The sequence below is a fragment of the Oncorhynchus mykiss genome, chromosome 9, assembly GCF_057628025.1.
Source record: "Oncorhynchus mykiss isolate SJ-2025 chromosome 9, ASM5762802v1, whole genome shotgun sequence".
NCBI lineage: Eukaryota > Metazoa > Chordata > Actinopteri > Salmoniformes > Salmonidae > Oncorhynchus > Oncorhynchus mykiss.
Window position 1 is genome coordinate 75,420,737 of NC_143030.1, and position 26,676 is coordinate 75,447,412.

General features: G+C 44.5%; 1 protein-coding gene across 1 annotated transcript; it reads left to right on the forward strand.

Moving 5' to 3' along the window:
* The first annotated feature begins 1,074 nt into the window (after positions 1–1,074).
* LOC110531266 (transmembrane 9 superfamily member 4) lies at positions 1,075–26,676 on the forward strand. The gene is made up of 17 exons (XM_036988876.2): positions 1,075–1,174; positions 2,631–2,744; positions 3,094–3,193; positions 3,396–3,552; positions 3,720–3,855; positions 5,948–6,071; positions 6,364–6,482; positions 6,820–7,002; positions 7,231–7,363; positions 7,549–7,630; positions 8,274–8,349; positions 8,463–8,546; positions 12,570–12,745; positions 20,946–21,009; positions 22,971–23,090; positions 23,274–23,363; positions 23,465–26,676. The coding sequence occupies exons 1-17, from the start codon at positions 1,139–1,141 to the stop codon at positions 23,612–23,614; spliced, it is 1,944 nt and encodes a 647-aa protein (XP_036844771.1). The 5' UTR covers positions 1,075–1,138; the 3' UTR covers positions 23,615–26,676.

Sequence of the window (26,676 nt, forward strand, 5' to 3'; positions counted from 1 at the left end):
TATCAGTTCCAATACCCTGAAGATTTTCTTTTTTAAAGCTCTCAAGAAACTCAACTACCGCCTTTGCTATTGATCTGGCATCGCCCCTCTCCAATTCAACCAGCCCGAGAAATGTGGACACAATGTTTCTTTTTTTAGCACTGAAATACTGAATCACCACACCCAGGTATGTTGAGACACTGACATCAGTGGACTCATCCAAAAGGAGACTGAACTTCTCATCTCCCCACATCTGATGATACCCCTTGGAGAAAATAAGGAGCCAGTACTCGCCTAATCATTTCTGTGCACTTGGAAGTTTGTTGCTGTCACAGAATCTGAAAAGGCAGCTTTGCAAGCCATACCTAAATGGTCACATGCTAGCAGCGAACAATGCTCCGCAATGGCCATTGCCATAGTAGCTTCTGCGCTCTTGCAGTTATCCACTTTCTTAACCAACTGTGGTAATGTAGACTGTGTTGTGGGGTTGTACGGTTTTGATTTATTTATATGCAATGTTTTTTGATGTCATACATTTTTGCAAGCATATCTGATTTGCAGTATGCACAGTAGGCCCGACAATCATCCCCAATTATTGACTTCAACCACCCTTTAAATTCAGGTAGACTCCCACTCTTCTGTACTTCTGGCTGTACAATTTTGATTGAGACATGTCGATTTTTGTTTTAAGTTCTGTTCAAGATCAAACATTTGTGACCAACTATTTTAATTGGGTTTGTCTCGTCGAACGCATACTACTGCTGCTGCAGTCGGCCAACAATGATTTGAAATTTGCCGAAATTGCAGCAGGCCTTCTGCTGCCTGTGCACGAGCTGAGCGCCTGCTGCCAAGGTCACTCACAATGCACTTTTGCAGCCAGGCACGTGTGTTGTGACTGAGTGTGTGACAGAGAAAAATCGGTTTTGTGTCATTTAGAGGGAAAATTCGTGCATTTTAAGCGTTTGAGTCACTTTTCAAAAGTTGCTAAAAGTTCAAAATATATTTTTTTAAAGTAGCTAAATTTGTTGTTAGGTGCTGTTTGAGAAAAAATAAGTTGCCAAATCTAACAAACATAATTGCTAAATTGGCATCACTGATTCGCCAGTATCCTCAGGATGACGACCGGGACGAACGGATTTTGGTTCCTTTCACGTCACGAATGACACGTGTATTCAAGATGGCGGCCGCGGCGATGGTAAGTGGGAAGCAATACAATTTTGTTCTTCAAACATCTGTCAGATTTCACTGTCTACCTTCAACTACAAACATATTGTTGTGTTATTCTTCATATCCGAGTTTACTTTATCAAGTGAAGTAAAAAGTTATGATTTAACGGTATTTAAATGTGGTGTCTTTCTACATTGTTGGTTTGTCAATGGTGCAGAAGTGCTAGTAGTAGGCTAGTGTTGACGACGCTAACCAGCTAACTTGTCAAATGTGTTTTCAAGCGTAAATCCACAATACAATAATGTTCCTTAATTCTTACTGTATGTTGATCAGAAAGGAAATGTATTTCGGTTACCGTTACGGTTGACAGTTAACAGTAATACTTGACTTCGTAGCCCTTGGCTTTTGCGTAGCTGGGCTGTTATCTGTCTAGCCAACAACCTCCTACAGAAATGTAAGGTTAGCTAACTTGGCTAGTGAATTAGTTTTAATCATAATCTAACATTAGCTACGCATACGCTTTCTAAACGTTTGTAGCAACTGGGAATACAAAGCAGGTCGTTTTCATGTGGTTGTTGGCTAGTACGAGCACCAGAGCCAGTTTAGTTAGCTGACGTTACGTGGCGAATGCTGACGTTACGTGGCGAATGCTGCCTAGCTAATTAATCATTTGAAACGAGATTAATGCGATAACTTTGGCTACATAGGGTTGTTTGGTTTGTAATTGTTTTTATCAACGTGTATCTTTTCAGTGTTTAAACGTTTCACTGCTAACACATAATGTTCATGCTTATCCCCCACCCATCCCCAGAACCAATGCAGAATATTTACTGTCTGATTAGAGTCATGGATACGGTAGTATTTCAGGCACTCCAGACAGGAAAGGAAAATCCAGTTTGACTGGTGTGACATTTAGTAGAAAGCCTATGTTTGCCTGCTAAATCTTGAGCTCTCTCAATCTGAGTTAAAGGGATTTATATAGCCTGCACTTTCATTGCAATTCCCATCTGTAAATGTTTTTGTTGTCCAGTACTAGGTTTAACCTGGATCTGGGAACCCTGGTTAAGGTGACCTCCCACCCCAGCTTTAAAATGATGTATTGTTCTAATATTTGTCATGCAGTGTTATTGTAACACCCTTAAGCATACACTAAATAATCCACAAGATCATGTTGAGATATTAAGGTGTTTCTATACCATCAGTGGGCTGTGTAGGCCTGCGGTCTAGCCACTGTAACTGGTTAGATGCGCCATACTGTAGGTCCATGCCAAGTACACTCTCAAAGTTTTGTGTAAGTGATTGAGACATCTTGGATTGTGCTTGATACTGTGCACCAATAAACCTACTACATTTGAATCTGATTACCATCATCTCAGGGTGAAAAATGTGTCTCACCTTACATGGCCCAACGGCGTCTCCACTCTCCATTGATTGCTCAATTTCCATTGTGGGTATGTGGCAACTAGTCCGTTTGTGTGTTGCAGGCGACGTGGTTGGCCCTTCTGCTGTTGTCCTTGTTGCCTGGAGGAGTCCAGGCCTTTTACGTGCCTGGAGTTGCTCCTATGAACTTCCACCAGAACAGTGCTGTAGACATTAAGGTAAACTAAGCAGAAACGTGTCCTCCTCCTCCTAGCTTTTTTATGTCTAATCAGCATAATACTCTACTGTTTTTTTGTTTTTTTTTGGCTGTGTTTGTTTCTGCCTTGGCTTTTTATGGATTTACTAATTTGCCGTTGTTTGGTTTTCTAAGTATGATGATGTATGTTATCATAACCTCATTTTGATACAGAGACAAAAGCCTGTTTAGCTCAAATGCTTTCCAAGGTGGACTGAGGTGAAAACTAGGTATTAGTTGTGTAGCCTATTTGCATGCAGTTGGCAGGTCAGGCAGTCAGTCACTCAAATGAATGTGCATATTGATTTCCCCCCCCCCACCACCACCACCAGGCCGTGAAGCTGACCAGCTCCCGGACTCAGCTACCCTATGAATACTACTCCCTGCCCTTCTGTCAGCCTGATAAAGTGGTCTACAAAGCAGAGAACCTGGGTAAGTAAGCATCTCTCTCTGCTCTCCTCTCGTGCAGATGTGTTGTTCCAAGCGTCTTGTGTCGCTGTTTGGGAGGTTTACTCTTTGCTTTACTCTTTGCTTGTTTATTTGCTGATGATTAGTATGTGATTTATTATCATCTGTTGCACCTCAAGGCCCTCACCAAGGAGTACTATTGACGTGCTATTCTGTGTGTGTGCAGGGGAGGTGTTACGCGGGGACCGCATTGTCAACACCCTGTACTCGGTACTCATGACCCAGGACAGGAAGTGTGAGGTGGTTTGTGCCAAGCTGAAACTCAACGTGCAGCAGAGTAAGCTGGTGGCTGAGCGAATTCAGGAGGAGTACTATGTTCACCTGTGAGTTCCCTTGCCTCATTACTCTTTCTCACCTTTTTTAAGAAACAGTCAGCATGCCTGTGAATCATCTACCATTGGATCAATACAATTAGGCAGCACATTCATCAGGTAACTGTGTAAAATGCTGCTGCATGGTCCATGTTAATCCTGTCTATAAACTCCCACAGCATTGCAGACAACCTCCCAGTGGCTACGCGGCTGGAGTTCAACCCCAACATAGAGGCAGGGGCTGAGGACAAGGAGGTGGTGAAGGATGTTCAGTTTGAACACGGCTACAGGTTGGGCTTCACTGACAACAACAAGGTACTGAACCTCTTTACAAGGGCATAACTAAAGGGTGGCGAGAGAGCATGGACACATCTGAATGAGATTAGGGGAGTGGAACGCTGAATCCTTCTATTTGACCCCCTACACTTTTCAGATGTGAAACAGCAGGGTTTTTTCTAGATATACCATTTGTTTTTATAGAACAGATCTTGTTGGGCAGGGGATCTTAAACATTTTTAAGCTTGATGCCCAAATGACAACTTGACCGTCCTACTTTGGGTCCCAAGTCAAACCATAGTTTAAGAAACCCTGCTTTAGGGTGTTTTGTGTTCTGTTCTCTCTGGTACCTGTCCTGTCTCTACTATAGTTCTACCTGTCCTACAGTATGTTGTGTCTCTACTATAGTTCTACCTGTCCTACAGTATGTTGTCTCTACTATAGTTCTACCTGTCCTACAGTATGGTGTCTCTACTATAGTTCTACCTGTCCTACAGTATGTTGTGTCTCTACTATAGTTCTACCTGTCCTACAGTATGGTGTGTCTCTACTATAGTTCTACCTGTCCTACAGTATGTTGTGTCTTTACTATAGTCCTACAGTATGGTGTCTCTACTATAGTCCTACAGTATGGTGTGTCTCTACTATAGTCCTACAGTATGGTGTGTCTCTACTATAGTCCTACAGTATGTTGTGTCTCTACTATAGTTCTACCTGTCCTACAGTATGTTGTGTCTCTACTATAGTCCTACAGTATGGTGTCTCTACTATAGTTCTACCTGTCCTACAGTATGTTGTGTCTCTACTATAGTTCTACCTGTCCTACAGTATGTTGTGTCTCTACTATAGTTCTACCTGTCCTACAGTATGGTGTGTCTCTACTATAGTTCTACCTGTCCTACAGTATGGTGTCTCTACTATAGTCATACCTGTCCTACAGTATGTTGTCTCTCTACTATAGTTCTACCTGTCCTACAGTATGTTGTGTCTCTACTATAGTCCTACCTGTCCTACAGTATGGTGTCTCTACTATAGTTCTACCTGTCCTACAGTATGTTGTCTCTACTATAGTTCTACCTGTCCTACAGTATGTTGTGTCTCTACTATAGTTCTACCTGTCCTACAGTATGTTGTGTCTCTACTATAGTTCTACCTGTCCTACAGTATGGTGTCTCTACTATAGTTCTACCTGTCCTACAGTATGTTGTCTCTACTATAGTTCTACCTGTCCTACAGTATGGTGTCTCTACTATAGTTCTACCTGTCCTACAGTATGTTGTGTCTCTACTATAGTCCTACCTGTCCTACAGTATGTTGTGTCTCTACTATAGTTCTACCTGTCCTACAGTATGGTGTCTCTACTATAGTCCTACAGTATGTTGTGTCTCTACTATAGTTCTACCTGTCCTACAGTATGGTGTCTACTATAGTTCTACCTGTCCTACAGTATGGTGCCTCTACTATAGTTCTACCTGTCCTACAGTATGGTGTCTCTACTATAGTCCTACCTGTCCTACAGTATGTTGTGTCTCTACTATAGTCCTACCTGTCCTACAGTATGTGTCTCTACTATAGTTCTACCTGTCCTACTGTATGGTGTCTCTACTATAGTTCTACCTGTCCTACAGTATGGTGTCTCTACTATAGTTCTACCTGTCCTACAGTGTATTGTGTCTCTACTATAGTTCTACCTGTCCTACAGTATGTTGTGTCTCTACTATAGTTCTACCTGTCCTACAGTTTGGTGTCTCTACTATAGTCCTACCTGTCCTACAGTATGTTGTGTCTCTACTATAGTTCTACCTGTCCTACAGTATGTTGTCTCTACTATAGTCCTACCTGTTCTACAGTATGTGTCTCTACTATAGTTCTACCTGTCCTACAGTATGTTGTGTCTCTACTATAGTTCTACCTGTCCTACAGTGTATTGTGTATCTACTATAGTTCTACCTGTCCTACAGTATGTTGTGTATCTACTATAGTTCTACCTGTCCTACAGTGTATTGTGTATCTACTATAGTTCTACCTACACAACCACATGTCCTACAGTATATTGTCTCTACTATAGTTCTACCTGTCCTACACTGTTGTAGTTCTACCTGTCCTACAGTATGTTGTGTTTCTGCTATAGTTCTACCTCCACAACCACCTGTCCTTCATCATCTACTACCACAAGGAGAAGCTGGAGGAGGGGGAAGAGCACAACTACAGAGTTGTTCGTTTTGAGGTGGTTCCCCAGAGTGTCAAGGTGGAGGGTAAGTTACACTGTCCTTCCTGAAGTATGAATGGGTTATTTGAGCCCAATAAACACAGTGTATTCAAGCATAAAAAAAATACAGGAGTGGAGGTCGGCTCATAATATGGTCTGGAACGGCGCGAATGGCTTCAAACACATGGAAACCATGTTGATACCGTTCCACCTATTCTGCTCCAGTTATTACCACGTACCCTTCCTCCCCAATTAAGGTGCCACCAACCTCCTGTGAAATACAGTGTGTTTCTATCCTTCCCCTTCTCTGTTAATTCTCTGTACGGATCCCTCTGCAGACCTAAAGGTGGCTGATAAGGGGTCGTGTACCCTGCCCGAGGCCACTAACTCAGCTCCTCAGGAGATTGACCCCTCCAAGGACAATGAGGTTCTCTTCACCTACTCTGTCCGCTGGGAGGTAAGAGGCACGGCCCCTTCTCTTTATGTTCTATCTTTAGGTTTTTAGCAACGGCAAAGATTTTAGATTTTCCTCTGTAAAACGGTGAAACGTTGTGATGCACTTCAAATAGAATGTCACTTGACTTAGCTGGCTACGTTGTTGTTAATGGACCTCTTCACTGAGGAATGTGGTTATTTGTTTTTGTTAAATATATTTGTCTTTGTTCGCTAGACTCCTTGATTGTGTAATTGGTTGTCTTGTAATGCAAGATTCTCTAGATAAAGAGCCCTTGGGTCTCATTAAGGACTCCCCTTCCTAAAGAAATAGAAACGGAGCCCGTTTGTCTGCCCTGTAGGAGAGCCAGGTGAAGTGGGCATCTCGCTGGGACACCTACCTGACCATGAGTGACGTGCAGATCCACTGGTTCTCCATCGTCAACTCAGTGGTGGTGGTCTTCTTCCTCTCTGGGATCCTCAGTATGATCATCATCAGGACCCTGAGGAAGGACATCGCCAACTACAACAGAGAGGATGACATAGTAAGAGACCCCACTCACTCTGCTAAATATGACATGGCTTTGGCTTCTGATGTCACTTTGTGTCTGTAGCTGCAGAGAGAGAGAGACTCAGTTAAATAAGTGTGAGACTGCGGAGATTTCAAAACGCGACGTGTTGTGTTCACCCTCTCAAGAAAAGTATTTGCTTCTTCACGTTGTGTGAATGAATGTGGGTAGTGTCTGTAAAATACCCATGTCTGTCTTCGTTAGGAGGACACCATGGAGGAGTCGGGCTGGAAGAATGTCCATGGCGACGTGTTCAGACCTCCACAGTATCCCATGATCCTCAGCTCTCTGCTGGGCTCGGGCATACAGCTCTTCTGCATGATCCTCATCGTTATCTGTAAGTGGGCTGTAAAACGGGACCCCTAAAACCTCTTCAATAGTACTCTATCTACCAACTGGCATTTCCATCAAGGACATGTAATGTATGTATATATGGGTCATCCATCACAACTGGAGATGAAAGCTTGGTCATGTTTGTCTCTGTGACATGGGGCTGAAGCTGCTGTGTTATCTGTCCTGTAGTCGTGGCCATGTTGGGGATGCTGTCGCCTTCCAGTAGAGGGGCCCTGATGACCACTTCCTGCTTCCTGTTTATGTTCATGGGGTAAGACACGAGAGTTGCCCTCCTTATTTCTCTCGCCCAATCCCACTTGTGGACATTTTGATAAGTAGAAGCAGTATGGGGGGGGAAACTTCCAACTAGCTTGTTAGAGGGTGTGGTGGAGCGAGCGATTTTATATGTTGCTTACACCTATCAAATCCTCTCAGATATCCACACAGAAATCAAGTCAAATTTTATTGGTCACATACACATGGTTAGCAGATGTTAATGCGAGTGTAGCGAAATGCTTGTGCTTCTAGTTCCGACAATGCAGTAATAACCAACAAGTAATCTAGCTAACAATTCCAAAACTACTACTTTATAGACACAAGTGTAAGGGGGATTAAGATTATGTACATAAAGATATATGAATGAGTGATGGTACAGAGCGGCATAGGCAAGATACAGTAGATGGTATTGAGTGCAGTATATACATATGAGATGAGTATGTAAACAAAGTGGCTAGTGATACATGTATTACATAAAGATACAGTAGATGGTATTGAGTGCAGTATATACATATGAGATGAGTATGAGTGTAGCATAGAGCTTAGGGGTCCATTTGGGACTGGGGCCTCTGGCTGTGGTCTGTCTGCTGTCTATACGCTGTGGGATAGCCATCCGTACGACTGTTCTCTCTTCCTAGTGTGTTCGGTGGATACTTTGCCGGCAGACTCTACCGCACGCTGAAAGGCCATCGGTGGAAGAAGGGAGCGTTCTGTGTGAGTACTACCAATGGATGCTATCAATGGCTAATGCTCTATGTTTAAGGAAACTTAGTGTCCCTGTTGCCTACTGTTCACGTGGGACTGTTTCTCCTCCGCTCTGCCTGCAGACGGCCACTCTGTACCCAGCCGTGGTCTTCTGCATCTGCTTCGTTCTCAACTGTTTCATCTGGGGAGAGCACTCGTCTGGAGCAGTGAGCTAGCTAGTCTCCTCCATTACAGGCCCACTGTATATCATCAACACATTCACTATATACAGGCCCACTGTATATCAACACATTCACTATATACAGGCCCACTGTTTAACAGCAACACATTCACTATATACAGGCCCACTGTTTAACAGCAACACATTCACTATATACAGGCCCACTGTTTAACAGCAACACATTCACTATATATAGGCCCACTGTATATCAACACATTCACTATATACAGGCCCACTGTTTAACAGCAACACATTCACTATATACAGGCCCACTGTATATCAACAACACATTCACTATATATAGGCCCACTGTATATCAACACATTCACTATATACAGGCCCACTGTATATCAACACATTCATTATATATAGGCCCACTGTTTAACAGCAACACATTCACTATATATAGGCCCACTGTATATCAACACATTCACTATATACAGGCCCACTGTATATCAACACATTCACTATATATAGGCCCACTGTATATCAACACATTCACTATATACAGGCCCACTGTATATCAACACATTCACTATATATAGGCCCACTGTATATCAACACATTCACTATATATAGGCCCACTGTATATCAACACATTCACTATATATAGGCCCACTGTATATCAACACATTCACTATATATAGGCCCACTGTATATCAACACATTCACTATATATAGGCCCACTGTATATCAACACATTCACTATATACAGGCCCACTGTTTAACAGCAACACATTCACTATATACAGGCCCACTGTATATCAACACATTCACTATATATAGGCCCACTGTATATCAACACATTCACTATATACAGGCCCACTGTATATCAACACATTCACTATATATAGGCCCACTGTATATCAACACATTCACTATATATAGGCCCACTGTATATCAACACATTCACTATATACAGGCCCACTGTTTAACAGCAACACATTCACTATATACAGGCCCACTGTATATCAACACATTCACTATATATAGGCCCACTGTATATCAACACATTCACTATATACAGGCCCACTGTTTAACAGCAACACATTCACTATATACAGGCCCACTGTTTAACAGCAACACATTCACTATATACAGGCCCACTGTATATCAACAACACATTCACTATATATAGGCCCACTGTTTAACAGCAACACATTCACTATATATAGGCCCACTGTTTAACAGCAACACATTCACTATATATAGGCCCACTGTATATCAACACATTCACTATATACAGGCCCACTGTTTAACAGCAACACATTCACTATATATAGGCCCACTGTATATCAACACATTCACTATATACAGGCCCACTGTATATCAACACATTCACTATATACAGGCCCACTGTATATCAACACATTCACTATATATAGGCCCACTGTATATCAACACATTCACTATATACAGGCCCACTGTATATCAACACATTCACTATATATAGGCCCACTGTTTAACAGCAACACATTCACTATATATAGGCCCACTGTATATCAACACATTCACTATATACAGGCCCACTGTTTAACAGCAACACATTCACTATATACAGGCCCACTGTTTAACAGCAACACATTCACTATATATAGGCCCACTGTTTAACAGCAACACATTCACTATATATAGGCCCACTGTTTAACAGCAACACATTCACTATATATAGGCCCACTGTATATCAACACATTCACTATATACAGGCCCACTGTATATCAACACATTCACTATATACAGGCCCACTGTTTAACAGCAACACATTCACTATATATAGGCCCACTGTATATCAACACATTCACTATATACAGGCCCACTGTATATCAACACATTCACTATATACAGGCCCACTGTTTAACAGCAACACATTCACTATATATAGGCCCACTGTATATCAACACATTCACTATATACAGGCCCACTGTATATCAACACATTCACTATATACAGGCCCACTGTATATCAACACATTCACTATATATAGGCCCACTGTATATCAACACATTCACTATATACAGGCCCACTGTATATCAACACATTCACTATATATAGGCCCACTGTATATCAACACATTCACTATATATAGGCCCACTGTATATCAACACATTCACTATATACAGGCCCACTGTATATCAACACATTCACTATATACAGGCCCACTGTATATCAACACATTCACTATATACAGGCCCACTGTTTAACAGCAACACATTCACTATATATAGGCCCACTGTATATCAACACATTCACTATATACAGGCCCACTGTATATCAACACATTCACTATATATAGGCCCACTGTATATCAACACATTCACTATATACAGGCCCACTGTATATCAACAACACATTCACTATATATAGGCCCACTGTTTAACAGCAACACATTCACTATATATAGGCCCACTGTATATCAACACATTCACTATATATAGGCCCACTGTATATCAACACATTCACTATATACAGGCCCACTGTTTAACAGCAACACATTCACTATATACAGGCCCACTGTTTAACAGCAACACATTCACTATATACAGGCCCACTGTATATCAACACATTCACTATATATAGGCCCACTGTATATCAACACATTCACTATATACAGGCCCACTGTTTAACAGCAACACATTCACTATATATAGGCCCACTGTATATCAACACATTCACTATATACAGGCCCACTGTATATCAACACATTCACTATATACAGGCCCACTGTATATCAACAACACATTCACTATATATAGGCCCACTGTATATCAACACATTCACTATATATAGGCCCACTGTATATCAATACATTCACTATATATAGGCCCACTGTATATCAACACATTCACTATATACAGGCCCACTGTATATCAACACATTCACTATATACAGGCCCACTGTATATCAACACATTCACTATATACAGGCCCACTGTTTAACAGCAACACATTCACTATATATAGGCCCACTGTTTAACAGCAACACATTCACTATATACAGGCCCACTGTATATCAACAACACATTCACTATATACAGGCCCACTGTTTAACAGCAACACATTCACTATATATAGGCCCACTGTATATCAACAACACATTCACTATATACAGGCCCACTGTTTAACAGCAACACATTCACTATATACAGGCCCACTGTATATCAACACATTCACTATATATAGGCCCACTGTATATCAATACATTCACTATATATAGGCCCACTGTATATCAACACATTCACTATATACAGGCCCACTGTATATCAACACATTCACTATATACAGGCCCACTGTATATCAACACATTCACTATATACAGGCCCACTGTTTAACAGCAACACATTCACTATATATAGGCCCACTGTTTAACAGCAACACATTCACTATATACAGGCCCACTGTATATCAACAACACATTCACTATATACAGGCCCACTGTTTAACAGCAACACATTCACTATATATAGGCCCACTGTATATCAACAACACATTCACTATATACAGGCCCACTGTTTAACAGCAACACATTCACTATATACAGGCCCACTGTATATCAACACATTCACTATATACAGGCCCACTGTATATCAACACATTCACTATATATAGGCCCACTGTATATCAACAACACATTCACTATATACAGGCCCACTGTTTAACAGCAACACATTCACTATATACAGGCCCACTGTATATCAACACATTCACTATATACAGGCCCACTGTATATCAACAACACATTCACTATATACAGGCCCACTGTATATCAACAACACATTCACTATATATAGGCCCACTGTTTAACAGCAACACATTCACTATATATAGGCCCACTGTTTCAACACATTCACTATATACAGGCCCACTGTATATCAACACATTCACTTACTGTCATATCTAGGACAGGTGTTGGTGTCTACCTCACAGCATAGTAAGGACTATCTCTTAGTTGAAATAGGACTGTGATGTCTTGTGTTGACATCAATCACACCATCTCCCCCCTCCCTCCTCAGGTCCCCTTCACCACCATGCTGGCTCTACTCTGCATGTGGTTCGGTATCTCCATGCCGCTGGTCTACTTTGGCTACTACTTTGGCTTCCGGAAGCAGCCGTACGATAACCCCGTCCGCACCAATCAGATCCCTCGCCAGGTGCCTGAGCAGCGCTGGTACATGAACAAGTTTGTGGGGTGAGTGTCCTTGTCAAGCCTGCCTACTGCTATGTTCTAGAGCAGTGGTTCCAGAACTTTTTATAGTCCTGAACTCCAAACATTCAACCTCCAGCTGCGTACCCCCTCTAGCCCCAGGGTCAGCTGTACCCCCTCTAGCCCCAGGGTCAGCTGTACCCCCTCTAGCCCCAGGGTCAGCTGTACCCCCTCTAGCCCCAGGGTCAGCTGTACCCCCTCTAGCCCCAGGGTCAGCTGTACCCCCTCTAGCCCCAGGGTCAGCTGTTCCCCCTCTAGCACCAGGGTCAGTGCACTCTCAAATGTTGTTTTTTGCCATCATTGTAAGCCTGGCCACACACACACTATACGATACATTTATTAAATGTGAGCGAACCAAGTAATTGGGCGTCACTCTAAAGCGGGAAGGTGGAATAAACGAGTCAGGAGTAGGTTTTCTTGATTGAACACAGTTCTCTATTGAGGGCATTGGGTCAACACAAACACTCCAACATAATCAATGAAAATCTTCCAAGGAAAAACATACATCTTATTCTCCAGATGAAACAGGAACACAATACGATTATCTTTAAACTACAACAAAAGTCACGAGATTGTCACCGTCTTAGTGGTTCTTCATGGATAGCTCCTCTGTCTCGGTGGCCATCTTCCAGAGATAGTTTTTTCCCCCTCTCTGCTGGTTCCATTCTCTCTCTTATAGGGGAAGGAGAGTATGTCATTAGTACCGTCAGCTGTGCTTAATTGCCTCTGGTTACCTTGTCTCCCATGCCTTGTTGGGCTACTATCCATGAGCCCAGCCTGCCTTCTGGTGGTCCTTCCACATACCTTCCCCCCCAGGACCGAACCGGAGGGTCGGGCGCCAGACGCACCGTCTTGGTCGCGTCGGGACAGCGCGTCTGCATTCCCGTTCCTCGATCCGGCCCTGTGGATGACATGGAAAGAGAACGGTTGTAAAGACAAAAACCATCTGGCTATTCTGTTGTTATTGTTTCTCTTACCAGCCATCCACGTGAGGGGCGCATGGTCAGTAACTAATGCAAACCTCCGACCCAGCAGGTAGTACCGGAGGTAATCGAGGGCCCACTTGATGGCTAAGGCCTCTTTCTCTACGGTCGCATACCTCTGTTCCCGATCGCTGAGCTTCCTACTAATGAAGAGAATCGGCTTCTCTTCTTCACCTTTACCCTGAGCTAGTACGGCCCCGAGCCCTGTATCCGAGGCATCGACCTGCACAATGAACTCTTGTGAGAAGTCCGGAGCCTGTAGAACGGGATCAGAACACAGGCCATCTTTTAGCAATTGAAAGGCCTCTTCCGTCTCGTCTTTCCACTCTACCTGGTTTGGCAGGTTTTTCCTGATGAGGTTTGTGAGGGGGTTGGCAATGGTTGCGTATCCCGGGATAAAACAGCGATAATATCCTGTTATCCCTAAGAAGGCCCGAACGTCTCGCTTGGTCCGGGGTCGAGGCCAGTCACGAATGGCCCTTGTCTTCTCTGCCTGTGGGCGTATTTTCCCATTCCCCACGGTGTACCCCAGGTATTCCGCTTCGGACAGGCCCAGGCAGCATTTATTTGGATTGGCTGTCAACCCTGTGGCTTCCAAACTCACAAGCACCGCCCGTAATCGCAGGAGGTGACTATCCCAGTCCTCACTGTGGATGACCACATCGTCTATGTACGCCGCTGCATACTCTTGATGGGGCCGTAGAATGGCATCCATGAGGCGTTGGAAAGTTGCAGCGGCACCGTGCAGTCCGAAGGGCATCCTCACATACTGGAAAAGCCCCTCTGGGGTGGCGAAGGCAGTCTTTGGGCGATCCTCAGGAGCCACCGGCACTTGCCAATATCCCTTCGTCAAATCCAGGGTAGTGATGAACTTGGCCTTTCCTAAGCGCTCCAAGAGTTCATCCACGCGGGGCATGGGATACGCATCGAATGTAGAGATGGCATTCACGCCCCTAAAGTCGTTGCAGAGTCTCATACTACCATCGGATTTGGGGACCAGGACTATGGGACTGGACCACTCACTCGTCGAGGGCTCGATCACGCCCATCCTCAACATTTCCCTCACCTCTTTCTTAGCGATGACTCGGCGAGCCTCAGGAATCCTGTAAGGGCGGATATGCACCTTCTTGCCGGGTTCAGTGTGGATATGGTGGAACAGGACATCTGTTTGTCCTGGGAATGGAGAGAATATTCGACCGAAGTTCATAATCAGCTTGTCTAGCTGTCTTGACTGCTCCGGTAGGAGAGTTTGGCCACGGCGCACCTGTGGTAGAGCCTCCTCTTTTCCTTTGCCCTCCAGGGCCATCAAAGCCACCTCCTCCTCTCGTCCATGGTACGTCTTCAGCAGGTTTATGTGGTAGAGTTGGACCTTCTTCCTCCTGTCAGGTTGCTTTATGAGGTAATTGACCGGTGAGACCCTTTTCATTACCTCGTAGGGCCCCCTCCACTGCGCCAGCAAGCGATGTTCGGCCGTGGGCACAAGCACCATCACTTTCTCTCCCACGGTGAACTCACGGGGGGTCGCGGACTTATCATAGGCCCGGCCTTGGGTACTTTGGGCCTTCTCCATATGCTCCTTGACTATGGGCCACACTGCGGACAGGCGGTGTCTCATCAGGGTAACGTGCTCTATTGTGGATCGAAAGGGGCATGGTTGGGTCTCCCAGGTCTCCTTGGCTAAGTCGAGGATTCCTCGACAGGGTCTGCCATAGAGCAATTCAAACGGAGAGAATCCAGTGGATGCCTGGGGTACTTCTCGCAGGGCAAACATTAAGTGTGGGAGAAGCATGTCCCAGTTTTTCCCGTCTCGGGACACCACTCTTAACATGTTTTTAATCGTTTTGTTCAAGCGTTCACACAACCCGTCTGTTTGAGGGTGGAATATGCTTGTACGTATCTGTTGAACCTGATATAACCGACAAGTCCATCAACCGGGACATGAACGGGGTTCCTTGATCGGTTAAGATAGTCTTGGGGAGGCCCACACGAGAGAACATCAGGAATAACTCCTTGGCAATTCCCTTTGACGACATGTTACGCAGGGGTATGGCCTCCGGGAACTTGGTAGCGTAATCTATAACCACTAGGATGTACTCGTGTCCTCTGGCGGATTTTGGGAGGGGTCCTACGAGGTCCATAGCTATGCGTTCAAAGGGAGTCTCTATGATGGGGAGAGGAATCAAAGGGTTACGTAGGTGTGGCCGTGGGGCTGTACGTTGACATTGATCACACGTCCTACAATACCTGGCCACATCCCGGGTGACCCGGGGCCAATAGAATCTCTGCATGATTCTGTCAATAGTCTTGTCTCGTGCCAGGTGTCCTCCTAGGACGTGGGAATGGGCTAACTGTAGAACTGTATCCCTGTATGGCCTAGGCACCATTAGTAATTCCTGGTTTTCCCCCCTTCGTCGTACGACCCAGTATAAGAGACCCCGCCTGATTGCATAGTAAGGAAGAGGGGGCTCACCTGATCCGTCGACGTTCCTCCCGTCGATCACCTTCACCTTCCTCATGGCCTCCCTTAGGTCTGAGTCTCTATGCTGCGAGGTGCCGAACTGTCCCTTTAATTCCTGGGGCAGGTCGACCTCGGTAGAGGGATGTGGAGGATGTTCCACATCCCCATCAGGGGTGACCGAGGAGAATCCCTTCCAGGTTCCCTCCTCGGATGGAGCTTCAAATATATCCCTTAGCGCCTGGTTGCTCCTTTCTTCCTGCGTTGTGTATAACCCTTCACATGTGTCTTCATCGGTGGTTTCCTGGAATATCTGTTGTAAACGTTGGGTCGCTATTTCTTCCTCTGCTGCAGAGGACGAGGACGCGGCTACGTCTCCTTGGAGGACTACTACCTCGGGCTTGGATTTTCTCTTCTTTCCTGTCCCTCTTCTTCCCGTACATAACGTCATCTGCCGAAGCTCCTTATATAGGGGACAGTCTCTCCCGATCAATAATGGCACCTTCAGCTGGGGCACTTTCCCTGCCCTGACTGTACACCTTCCTTTTGGAGTGAGAATAGGCAGATTCACAGTGGGGTAATAGTGGGTGTCTCCATGGATACAAGATACGGCTACTTTGTCTGGTAGCAGTGCTGCGGAGGTCACCATCCGCTCCTCTACTAACGTAACCATACTTCCCGAGTCGAGAATAGCTACCACATCTTGTCCTTCGACTCGCACCGGAATCTCTGAGGCTGGGGCTATCTCTGTTAACCAACAGTGTTGATCCTGTCCCCTCAAAACGGGATGTGTGGGGATAGGCAGTGATGACTCCGTGACCATGGGCTCATCCTTGCTAGGACATTGTGGGGCATAATGGTTGGGAGACTGACATTTATGACACCGACCCTGCTGTGTGGTGGCTGACTTCTCCCACCTCCGGGGGGGGTTTGGACGTTTCGGCGGCGGGCGCGCCGGGGTGAGTCGTGGTACGGGATTGGAAGACTCCTTTCGTTCCTCCTTGTCACTTTTTAACAACTCCCCTGTAGACCGATATGTTTCTACCGCCTGGGCTATGTCGTCGGCTGACAACGGGTTGGCTTGCCCCACAACCCTTTTTAAGTCACTGGGTAATTCTCTCAATATCTTGTCCACTACGAGAGTCTCTATCACATGTCCTACTCCCTTTCCAGGTTCTAGCCACTGTTTCGTCAGTCGTATTAATGCGAAGATCTGGGCCCGGACGGGTTGATCAGCTGTATAGGTCCATTGATGGAATTTTACAGCCCTATCTCTGGCAGTCAGTTGGTACCGGGACAGGATCTCAGTTTAGTCGCCCATAGTCCGCAGCTTCGCGGGAATCCAGGTCAAAATAGGCTTCCTGAGCCACCCCGGTCAAAAGAGGGGCTAATGCGCTCGCCCATTCTGTGGGCGGCCACTCTTCCAAGGTGGCCGTCCTTTCGAAGGTCATGAGAAAGGCCTCAATATCATCCTCCTTGGAGAGACGAGGTAAGATGGCGTGGGCAGCCGCTCTTGGCTTAACTCTAGGTTCTTCTCGTCGGCTCAGCTGTTGTTGCAGGAGTTCTATGGTTGTCTGCTGTGCCGTGATCAATTGTTGTAGTAGGGCGTTATCCATCGTTCTTGAATGGTTCCTCCGGGTCTACTGGAAGAATCTTGATTTACTCACTTATCCTTGTGTCACTCGTCCACCTAATGCCCGCATCCTCCACCAATGTGAGCGAACCAAGTAATTGGGCGTCACTCTAAAGCGGGAAGGTGGAATAAACGAGTCAGGAGTAGGGTTTCTTGATTGAACACAGTTCTCTATTGAGGGCATTGGGTCAACACAAACACTCCAACATAATCAATGAAAATCTTCCAAGGATTTCCAAATCTTCTTCTCCAGATGAAACAAGAACATAATAGGATTATCTTTAAACTACAACAAAAGTCACGAGATTGTCACCGTCTTAGTGGTTCTTCATGGATAGCTCCTCTGTCTCGGTGGCCATCTTCCAGAGAGTTTTTTCCCCCTCTCTGCTGGTTCCATTCTCTCTCTTATAGGGGAAGGAGAGTATGTCATTAGTACCGTCAGCTGTGCTTAATTGCCTCTGGTTACCTTGTCTCCCATGCCTTGTTGGGCTACTATCCATGAGCCCAGCCTGCCCTCTGGTGGTCCTTCCACATAAACATAAGAATGAGTGTGAGTTTTTGTCACAACCTGGCTCGTGGGAAGTGACAAAGAGCTCTTATAGGAAGGACCAGGGCACAAATAATAATAATTAATAATTTTGCTCTTTATTTAACCATCTTACATATAAGACCTTTTGTTCATCAAAAATTGTGAATAACTCACCACAGGTTAATGAGGAGGGTGTGCTTCAAAGGGATGCACATAACTGCAATATTGAGTTGTATTGGAGAGTCTGTCTTAAATCATTTTCCACACAGTCTGTGCCTGTATTTAGTTTTCATGCTAGTGAGGGCCGAGAATCCACTCCCACATAGGTACGTGGTTGCAATCCGTGCCTTAACAGCGCGATTTGCCAAGGCAGGATACTGAGCGCAGCCCAATCCAGAAATCTGGCAGTGACTTCTGATTAAATAACACGAGGCTCTCTTGTTCAGATATCGGTAAGTGGATCTGTGTGAACGTGCCTAAGGCATGCTGCAAGAAGGTATGAGGACTGTAGATGTAGCCAGGGCAATAAATTGCAATGTCTGTACTGTGAGATGCCTAGACAGCGCTACAGGGAGACAGGACGGACAGCTGATTGTCCTTGCAGTGGACGTGTAACAACACCTGCACAGGATTGGTACATCTGAACATTACACCTGCGGGACAGATACAGGATGGCAACAACAACTGCCCGAGTTACACCAGGAACACACAGTCCCTCCAATCAGTGCTCAGACTGTCCGCAATAGGCTGAGAGGCTGGACTGAGGGCTTGTAGGCTTGTTGTAAGGCATGTCCTCTGAGTGTTACACCGAGGCCTGTACTCTGGAGCGGGATCGATTTGGAGGTGGAGGGTAGTTTGGGGCGGTGTGTCACATCATCATCGGACTGAGCTTGTTGTCATTGCAAGCAATCGCAACGCTGTGCGTTACAGGGAAGACATCTTCCTCCCTCATGTGGTACCCTTCCTGCAGGCTCATCCTCATCCTGGTGGCCACATCAGATACGGACTTTTGATTTTGACTCGACCCCGCCCCCCCCCCCCCCGCCCCTTTGTTCGTGGACACATTATTCCATATCTGTTAGTCACATGTCTGTGGAACTTGTTCAGTTTGTCTCAGTTGTTAAATCTTATGTTGATAAAAATAAGTTTGCTGAAAATAAACACAGTCGACAATGAGGACGTTTCTTTTTTTTGCTGAGTTTAGTTGCGGAGAATCCCTGTAATCCTAGATTCAGATCATTCAGGAGAGGAAAAAACATCACCCAGATTAGATGTGATGATGGTCAGTAAAGAACTTTAAGCTCGTTTCTCAATTTAAAAAATTGAACGTCAATACTTTCCCCCTTGATAACCAGGTCACTTCTGTATGTTGTAAAAGTGTTACATGGTTGCTGCCCGTATCATTGCTTAGTGCAGAAAATACACGAGAGTTCAGGGGCCTTGCTTTAACAAAGTTGACCAAAAATGTCTTTCAAGCTGTCAGGCATTCCCTTGGCAGCAAGAGCCTCTTAGTGGATGCTGCAGTGTACCCAAGTGGCGTCGGGAGCAACTGCTGGCACGTGCGTTACCACTCCACTATGTCTCCCTGTCATGACTTTTGCACCATCAGTACAGATACCAACACATCTTGACCACCAAAGTCCATTTATCACAAAGCTGTTCAGTACTTTAAAAACATCCTTTCCTGTTGTCCTGGTTTCCAGTGGTTTGTAGAAGAGGATGTCTTCCTTAATTGACCCCCCATAAACGTAACGGACATATACTAGGAGCTGTGCCAGGCCCACCACGTCTGTTGATTCATCCAGCTGTAACGCATAGAGTTCACTGGCTTGTATGTGAAGCAGTAATTGTTTCAAAACATGTCCTGCCATGTCACTGAAGCGTTGTGAAACAGGGTTGTTTGATGAAGGCATTGTCTGTATAGTTTTTTGGGGCCTTTTCCCCCAGCATTGTCCCAGCCATATCCACGGCAGCAGGAAGAATTAAGTCCTCCTCAATAGTATGAGACTTGCCTGTCCTAGCCACTCCTTCACAATAGTATGGTGCTTGCCTGTCCTAGCCACTCCTTCACAATAGTATGGTGCTTGCCTGTCCTAGCCACTCCTTCACAATAGTATGGTGCTTGCCTGTCCTAGCCACTCGGTAGCTCACCATATAAGACGCTTCTAGCCCCTTCTTATTAACGGTATGTCTGTGACAGTGAAGGTTTCCTGTGAGAGAGAGAGAAGGTTAATGTGATTGGATGTTAATTATTTGATTAGGCTACCTGTATTTAACATTATTGTTATTTCGCTGAACACTAGATGGTTTCATTTTATTTTTGGCAGTGAAACGAGGTTACTCAGGCGAGGGGGGAAAAAAACTCACCCAAATGCATAGCCCCGTTGGAAAATATAAATGGACTGTTTGAAAATGTGGTGAAAAATATTTGTATTTTAATGTGAATCACATTTTTATTTGGCATACCCCAGTTTGGGAATACCTGCTGGGGAACAAAACCTTTCCTCATATCCAGTCACACAACTTGTCATTAAATCACTGTTAATCCTAATGCAGTGTCATAACATTTTCTATTTTTTTTAAAGCATCCTGATGGCTGGGATTCTACCGTTTGGTGCCATGTTCATTGAGCTCTTCTTCATCTTCAGTGTGAGTAGAAGTCCTTTCCTCTAGCCTGTTCTATTCTAGCCTGTTGTTCTATTCTAGCCTGTTGTTCTATTCTAGCCTGTTGTTCTATTCTAGCCTGTTGTTCTATTCTAGCCTGTTGTTCTATTCTAGCCTGTTGTTCTATTCTAGCCTGTTGTTCTATTCTAGCCTGTTGTTCTATTCTAGCCTGTTGTTCTATTCTAGCCTGTTCTATTCTAGCCTGTTCTATTCTAGCCTGTTGTTCTATTCTAGCCTGTTGTTCTATTCTAGCCTGTTGTTCTATTCTAGCCTGTTGTTCTATTCTAGCCTGTTGAAATAGGAGTGTAGAGGGGAACCGGAGGAACTGTCGTAGGTGAAGTCCATCAAATGGATCTTGTTTATTACAAGTTACAACAGGGAGACACCACTAGGGGATGGGTACAGTTAATCGGATATCCCAACGGACTTTAGTATTAACACCTGTGAGGATTCATTTTGTTCCGATTTTTAAAAAAATAAAAAAATGTAGGCTTATTTTAACAATGGAAAAAGCTTTTGTATAAATGTTGAATGGTCCATGTTACATTGTTACACGCGAGGATATACCATGACATTCTAAATCATTTAATACAACAACAAACTTAAGAAAACCGTTGTTATGTACGGCACATTGAGCTACCTCAGATGTCACATGGCCTTGACACATTACCCACTATCTGCTGTGGTGGCATTTTGCTTCTCTGATTGGTCAAGAGAGTAGAGAAAAAAAAAAAATATTATTTCAACTTTTTGGGCATTTCGACTAGCGGATATTATTGGAAAAGCCACAACTGTTCTGTAAACACCAAACCAAAAGCAGTGACAGCCAGCTGCTACAGATTCTGTTGTATTACTGGTCTCTGTTTTGAGACCACATATTGTCTCGTGTTTTTTCTCGGTGTCGGATGCTTTGCGTCGTGGCTAAGAACAACCCTTAGCTGTGGTATATTGGCCATATACCACACCTCCTCGTGCCTTATTGCTTAATCGAAACCTGGGCTTCCTACTTTCCTGTCCTTTCATTGAAAAATATCCTCAACTTTGTTGCACTCGTCAGAACTTCCTTAATTCTCTGGTAGGGAAGAAGTTGTGCACTCACTATTAGTAAGGACACCAGGGGAAGTTGTAACATTTAGAATTTTGGTCTATTTTAGACCTGTTTTGGGTTAGTGATCATTTGTACAGTTGTTTCTCTATTTGTCCTCAGCAGGGATTTTTATTCTTCACCCTTCTGAATGTCTAAAACAGCCCAGTATTGGTCGCAGAAATTACATTTTAAAAAATCTGTTCGGAGTCTAAGCCCATGTCTCTGCCGTGCGTGTTCGGAGTCTTAGCCCGTGTCTCTGCCGTGCGCGTTCGGAGTCTAAGCCCGTGTCTCTGCCGTGCGTGTTCGGAGTCTAAGCCCGTGTCTCTGCCGTGCGTGTTCGGAGTCTAAGCCCGTGTCTCTGCCGTGCGTGTTCGGAGTCTAAGCCCGTGTCTCTGCCGTGCGTGTTCGGAGTCTAAGCCCGTGTCTCTGCCGTGCGTGTTCGGAGTCTAAGCCCGTGTCTCTGCCGTGCGTGTTCGGAGTCTAAGCCCGTGTCTCTGCCGTGCGTGTTCGGAGTCTAAGCCCGTGTCTCTGCCGTGCGTGTTCGGAGTCTAAGCCCGTGTCTCTGCCGTGCGTGTTCGGAGTCTAAGCCCGTGTCTCTGCCGTGCGCGTTCGGAGTCTAAGCCCGTGTCTCTGCCGTGCGCGTTCGGAGTCTAAGCCCGTGTCTCTGCCGTGCGCGTTCGGAGTCTAAGCCCGTGTCTCTGCCGTGCGTGTTCGGAGTCTAAGCCCGTGTCTCTGCCGTGCGTGTTCGGAGTCTAAGCCCGTGTCTCTGCCGTGCGTGTTCGGAGTCTAAGCCCGTGTCTCTGCCGTGCGTGGCACTGGTCTAATAGGTGTTGTCTGACTGTAAATCGTCCCTCTGCAGGCCATCTGGGAGAACCAGTTCTACTACCTGTTTGGTTTCCTCTTCCTGGTGTTCATCATCCTGGTGGTGTCCTGCTCCCAGATTAGTATCGTCATGGTCTACTTCCAGCTCTGTGCAGAGGTGAGGCGGTGCCCTGCTGTGTGTGTGTATGTATGGGGCATTGCATAGTGAAAGCATTGAGTGTGAACAGAAGTTCAGAGATATTCAGTTCTCAACCACAGTAGAACTTGATAGAGACGGGAGGTATGATTGGTGAGTTGTGACGTCACATACATGCCCAACTGTGTAGTCTGTCTCCTGCAGGACTACCGGTGGTGGTGGAGGACCTTCCTGGTATCAGGGGGCTCAGCCTTCTACGTCCTTGTTTATTCTGTTTTCTACTTTGTCAACAAGGTAACTATCGAAGAGGTTTTGAGATGAACTTTTGAATTGAGGTTGTTTAAGCAGGCTTAGATTGTCTAACAACAAGTTGACGTTGTGTTTCTCTCTTCCAGCTGGACATCGTGGAGTTTATTCCTTCGCTGTTGTACTTTGGCTACACGGCTCTCATGGTCCTGTCCTTCTGGCTCCTTACAGGGACCATCGGTTTTTACGCAGCGTACATGTTCATACGGAAGATCTACGCTGCCGTCAAAATCGACTGAGTTTGTTTCCGCTGTTTGTTTTTTTGTCACATTATTTTTCATTTTTTACATTTTTATTCTTTATGTCCAGCAATCACTGGCTTGTGTGTGTGTGGACACATGGACGTGTGAGGTGGTGTTTGTGGAACAGAGACCCCCCCCCCCCCTCCAATAGGCATGGAGAGACGACAGTAAGATGGCGCGCAGCCTGCAAACTCAACGATCTTCCTCCCTGTTATTGGATGTCCAGAGACACAGAGATTTCCTATTGGACAGTCAATGTTTTCTACTGTGTTTCACCTTGTACACACAACATGGGCCAAAGCATGTCAGATGAAACGGTCTCTGTAAAACGTACAGTCTGCTTTTGGAGCAAGCCTGGGTTCCACAGGACGACTCCAGTGCATTTGGTTCAGAATTGACCTTTATTGTTTTAAAAATCAGTAAGATATTTTAGTCGTAACTTCTTTCACACACACTCTCTCTCTCTCTCTGTAAAGTTAGTTTATTTATCTTTATTCCAGATACGTTTATGATCAGAGGTCATTGAGAGGTCACTCGTGTAACGTGGCTAATGAGTATTATTTTTGTCTGAAAATATGCTGGGAAATGGACATCTAACGTTGGAACAGGCATGGATATTAAAATATTCTGTTTTTTGTTTTTTTACTTCAATGTGACCATTTTCTAAAATCTAAAATCATTCTAAATTTGACTCCCTGAAAACGATTGTCTCTCACATTAAGGTAACAAGATTGTCTAAAATGTATCTTTTTAAAGCGACCGGATTTCGATGTGGAGAAGCATACATTTCATTTTCTCTTTTAAATACTACTTGCAGGGAAGCCACTTTGGCTTAAGACTGTTGAAATATGAAATGTTATGGAACGAAAGTACATTTTGATTGAAAAGTAGTATTCCTTCAAATCACCTATATAATTTCTGGTCTTTAACCTAAAAGGGTTGGACACATTGCGTTACTAGGTGATGTGAGCAGCTCCATGGGCCCACTGAACTATGCATTTTTCTGTAAGTAGGACTGTTCTTTGGTTTCATAAAGGTCATGTTACATGCTTTGAGTTGTCAGTGAGACACTGCTATTCTAACTATCGATGTCGGTTGTCCCTGAGCATCAATGTCTTCTCGGATTACCTTAAACATGATTCTGTCATTGAGCGTCTAAGTGGAGTACAGTTATTCCCCATAAACCACGAGCCAAGTCGCTGCCGTGTAAGATTGACAATGTGGTTTAGATTGTCGGTAGGTTCGAGAAGGTACTACATGTCAACCTATTGTATTAATGGGCAGATCCTTCACTGGGTTTTACTCTCTATTACCCGGCTAGAATTCCCCACCAGTGGTTCTCGTCGTCTTGTAGATGGAGTTCCTCTTGATTGTGGAGTCTGAAATGCAGAAGATCCTGTAAACTAGTAACACTGGACCTACACAACTGAATGAAAGTGGGGTGAATGAGATTCAGAATATTCCAGACCTTTTCGATCATGGGTATATGTTTACTACCAGTTACTTTATTCTATGGGCCAGTTCCTCAGACCCAGATTAAGCCCGGTCCTGGATTAAATTTAGGTCCAGGAATAGGTTTAATTTAGGACCAGGAATAGGTTTAATTTAGGACCAGGAATAGGTTTAATTTAGGTCCAGGAATAGGTTTAATTTAGGTCGAGGAAACTGGGTCTTTTATGTTTGAGAGCTGAGCTTTCAGGAATGCAACCTTTTAGGTCAACGTTATTATCCTGCTAGTTTTTCCTTGATGAAGAGCATCGCAACCAACCATAGGACAGTCTGGTGGAGGTCTTGCCCAGCAGATGGTGTTGGGATAGAGCTGCACTGGAAGAGAGAGGGATCGAACAGGTGCAGAGGGGGAATTACTCCATTCACCATGTAGTGTATCACTGAATGAATCATACTTCTACACTCTCACAAAGTCTCTCGCATTCTCTGCCCTCTCACACATTCACCTCCACAGTCAGTATTGCATTGGTCTTTTTCTTCCCTCTGTAAAGCCTTGTTCACACTGCAGGCCTTAATGCTCAAATCATTATTTTTTTTTTCAACAACAACTTGCAGTTAAGTTGTCCTAACAGCAAGTTACAAATGACCAAATTAGATGTGTGTTCAGACAGCAGTCATTTGCTGACACGGCTACGCTAGTTGTCATAGTAACGACAGGGGTCTTTGGTGTCGTCTGATTGGTGGTGGTGCTCCTGCTTCCCATCACTCAGAAGTTATGTAACAACCTAAGGTGATGACAACAATGTGTCGTCATGGAAGTTTCCCAGTTGCTTTGAATGTTGAAAATCATAGTGTATAAACACTTTTAAAGCCTCAAAGGACAAAGATGATGCAACTTTCAAAACAAATCCTTTTTGGTTATCCATAGCAGTTAACTAGCTAGTTAGGTAGCTGTTTAGCTTTTTAGAACATTCACTAATTTGTTTTGTAAACAACCTAGTTAGTTACCACATGTTCTTGTCAAACTGTCAACAGAGTAGCTAGCAAGCATCAAGATATGCCAAATGACAGTCTTAAAAAACAATTGAGGGCACATGAAAAAGCCATGGCTGGGAAGATGGCTTGAATTATCAGATTCCATGTACTTTTTGGCCGTTTAGACTGCAGGAAAAAGAACAGATTTGAATTGAATATGCAAATAAATTGTATTTGAGTCACTTCAAACTGCCAGTGTGAACCAGGCTTTAGTGTCAAAAGTGTTCCTGAGCTGCCAGCTCTCACTGCTCTCTGATTCAGAGACGGACAGACTTCCTCACCTGGGCCCAACAAACAGATTTCTGGAGAGATTTCCTGCAGATGTACATTTGACTGACAGGAGCCGTTGTATGTATGTATGTATGTATGTATGCGTGTGAATGAGTGTTGACTGTGTGAATACAACACGTTGTATTGCTGAGGTTTGCTGTAGTGGGGACTCTTGACTACATAAATATCATGTCGTTGTTTTAGCCAAAAGCATGACTTTTAAGAACCTGTTTCTTGTCCCCTTTTCTTTACAGAATGCCCAGTGATATAATTTATGAAACTAATAAACTGATGTGATGTTGGAA

Coding starts and splice junctions, on each gene's coding strand:
- LOC110531266 (XM_036988876.2), top strand. CDS start 1,139: ATGACACGTGTATTCAAGATGGCGGCCGCGGCGATG. Junction 7,364..7,548: donor CATGATCCTCATCGTTATCT/GTAAGTGGGCTG, acceptor TCTGTCCTGTAG/TCGTGGCCATGTTGGGGATG. Junction 23,091..23,273: donor ACTTCCAGCTCTGTGCAGAG/GTGAGGCGGTGC, acceptor TGTCTCCTGCAG/GACTACCGGTGGTGGTGGAG.